Source organism: Aphelocoma coerulescens, chromosome 27 (assembly GCF_041296385.1).
Source record: "Aphelocoma coerulescens isolate FSJ_1873_10779 chromosome 27, UR_Acoe_1.0, whole genome shotgun sequence".
NCBI classification, from domain to species: domain Eukaryota; kingdom Metazoa; phylum Chordata; class Aves; order Passeriformes; family Corvidae; genus Aphelocoma; species Aphelocoma coerulescens.
The window spans coordinates 4,195,004-4,197,120 of record NC_091040.1 but is presented as its reverse complement, the minus strand read 5'-3'; the positions used below and the strand labels follow the sequence as shown (position 1 = coordinate 4,197,120).

Sequence of the window (2,117 nt, the reverse complement as noted above, 5' to 3'; positions counted from 1 at the left end):
TATTATTGTATTCTAGCTAGTTTTCCCAGTACTTTTCCCTGCCCTGATAGGCAGAAAGACAAAACACATTGCAAGGCCCCTATCCTATCTTAGTTCTCCCTAGGAACCAAGGTTGAGACCAGCTCTTCGAGACGTATTTTTATAAACAAAGCTTAGTTCCCATCTGAGAGGGGAAGACTTAGAAAAGGGTTGAACCCAGGGGGGAAATTACCTCACCTCTTATCTCTCTATTTGGTGATTTTTGTCAAATATACTGATTTGCTAAACTTACCAAACTGTATTCACCCTGGGGGAGGGTGGGCATTTTGTGGACACTTTCCATGTCTGCCCCTGGAGGCCTCCAATAAAGACCAGCCTTTATATTACCTCCTATACCAATATCACCTCAAAAGTGTGTTGTTTTAATTCCAGGTTCCTTAAGGCATCAGTGCTAACTTAGAGGTGAAACTACACTGGATTGCTAAAGAGAAGTGAGATGTGCTGGAGTGGAAGGCTCAGCTGGGATTTCCACAGGAGAGAACAAGGGTGTGGGTAGGGCCCCTTGCATGGTCAGTATCCAGGGTGTGTCGTGGTGATGTCTTTGTAGGTGATTTATTACAAACAACTTTTATTAGGCCCTAAACATTATACCATACTCCATGGAGGATGAGAAAACATGTGTCTGACCTTCCTAAACTGATGGGAGGTGAATGTTGTCCCTATCTCACATCTAGGAAGTTGCTCACTTACTGAAGGAGCAGGGATATCAGTGGTGAACAGAGTTTTGTCATGGAAACACCAGATTTGATGTCCTTGGATCTGCTGTCCGATGTGGTTTCTGTATGCCTCCTGACAGAAATATTTTCCTCAGTGTTCTCCTCATGGCCTTTTTCATCTCAGTGTTTCTCAATGTGTAGATCATTGGGTTTAGCATGGGAGTGACCACAGTATAAACAATGGAGGCCACCTTGTCCCTAAGGTGTTTCTTATCAGGCTGAGCATAGGTGAAGATGGAGGGGATGAATATTAAGCTCACAACAGTTATCTGTGTCCCACAGGTAGACAGGGCTTTTCGCTTCCCTTCTGTGATGCACATCCTTATCTTAAGCAAGATGACAATGTAAGAAATAATCAAGATTACAAACAGGGTAATGAGGATCCCTCCACTGTTAAACACCATCTGTAGCTCAGCCCTGCGAGTGTCAGTGCAGGCTAGTTTGATGACTTGAGGGACATCACAGTAGAAATTGTCCAGTACATTTGGGCCACAGAATGGTAGCTGAAGAAGAAAACCAGTTTGTATAACAGAATGAAGAAATCCAGCGAACCACGCAGCTGCCACCAACCCTGAGCACACGTTCCAGTTCATGATAGCCAGGTAGCGCAGCGGCTCGTAGATGGCCACGAACCGATCAACTGTCATCCCTACGAGTAAAAAAGACATTGCTCCTGCAATGAAATGGAAGAAGAACATCTGGAGGAAGCACTCAGTGAATGAGATCGTTGTATGCTGGGTGAGGAGGCCTGACAGCAGTTTGGGAGTGTTGACCGAGGAATCGCTGATGTCAAGGAAAGCGAGGTTGGCCAGGAGAAAGTACATGGGTGTGTGGAGCTGCTGATCCACAGCCACCATGGCAATGATGGTGAAGTTCATTAGCCAGGTAATTACATAGATGAGAAAGAAGATCACATAGAGACAATACTGCAGCTTGTGATTCTGTGTCAGGCCCAACAGGACAAATTCTGTCACCGTAGTGGTGATGTTCTTTAATTCCATTCTTTATCCCTGCACCAACAAGAGCAATAAAGATGACTATAAATGTGTGTTGGACTATAGAATTATTAAAACATAGAATCATAGAATGTTGGGAGGGATTTCTGGAAGTCATCAAGTCTCACAAACTCTGGAGTGTTCAAGTGTATGGCCAGTCTTATAGGAAAAACAAACAAACTCCCTTACATTTAGGGAGAACTTAGGATGTTCCAGTTAGTGTCTGTTGCCTTTCATCTTACTGTTGTACTGCTCCAGGAAGTGTCTGGCTCCATCTCCTCTGTACCCTCATCTCATCAGCTAGTTATACACAGAAATAAGGTCTCCCCTTAGCCTTCTCTCCCATAAGGGTGAACATACCGAGTTC

The 2,117-nt window shown here is 44.4% G+C and overlaps 1 protein-coding gene across 1 annotated transcript; it reads right to left on the bottom strand.

Moving 5' to 3' along the window:
* Positions 1 to 413: 413 nt before the first annotated feature.
* On the bottom strand, positions 414 to 1,787 carry LOC138099391 (olfactory receptor 4D1-like). Its single transcript, XM_068996586.1, has one exon. The coding sequence runs from the start codon at positions 1,754 to 1,756 to the stop codon at positions 767 to 769; it is 990 nt and encodes a 329-aa protein (XP_068852687.1). The 5' UTR covers positions 1,757 to 1,787; the 3' UTR covers positions 414 to 766.
* Between the last annotated feature and the right edge of the window lie 330 nt (positions 1,788 to 2,117).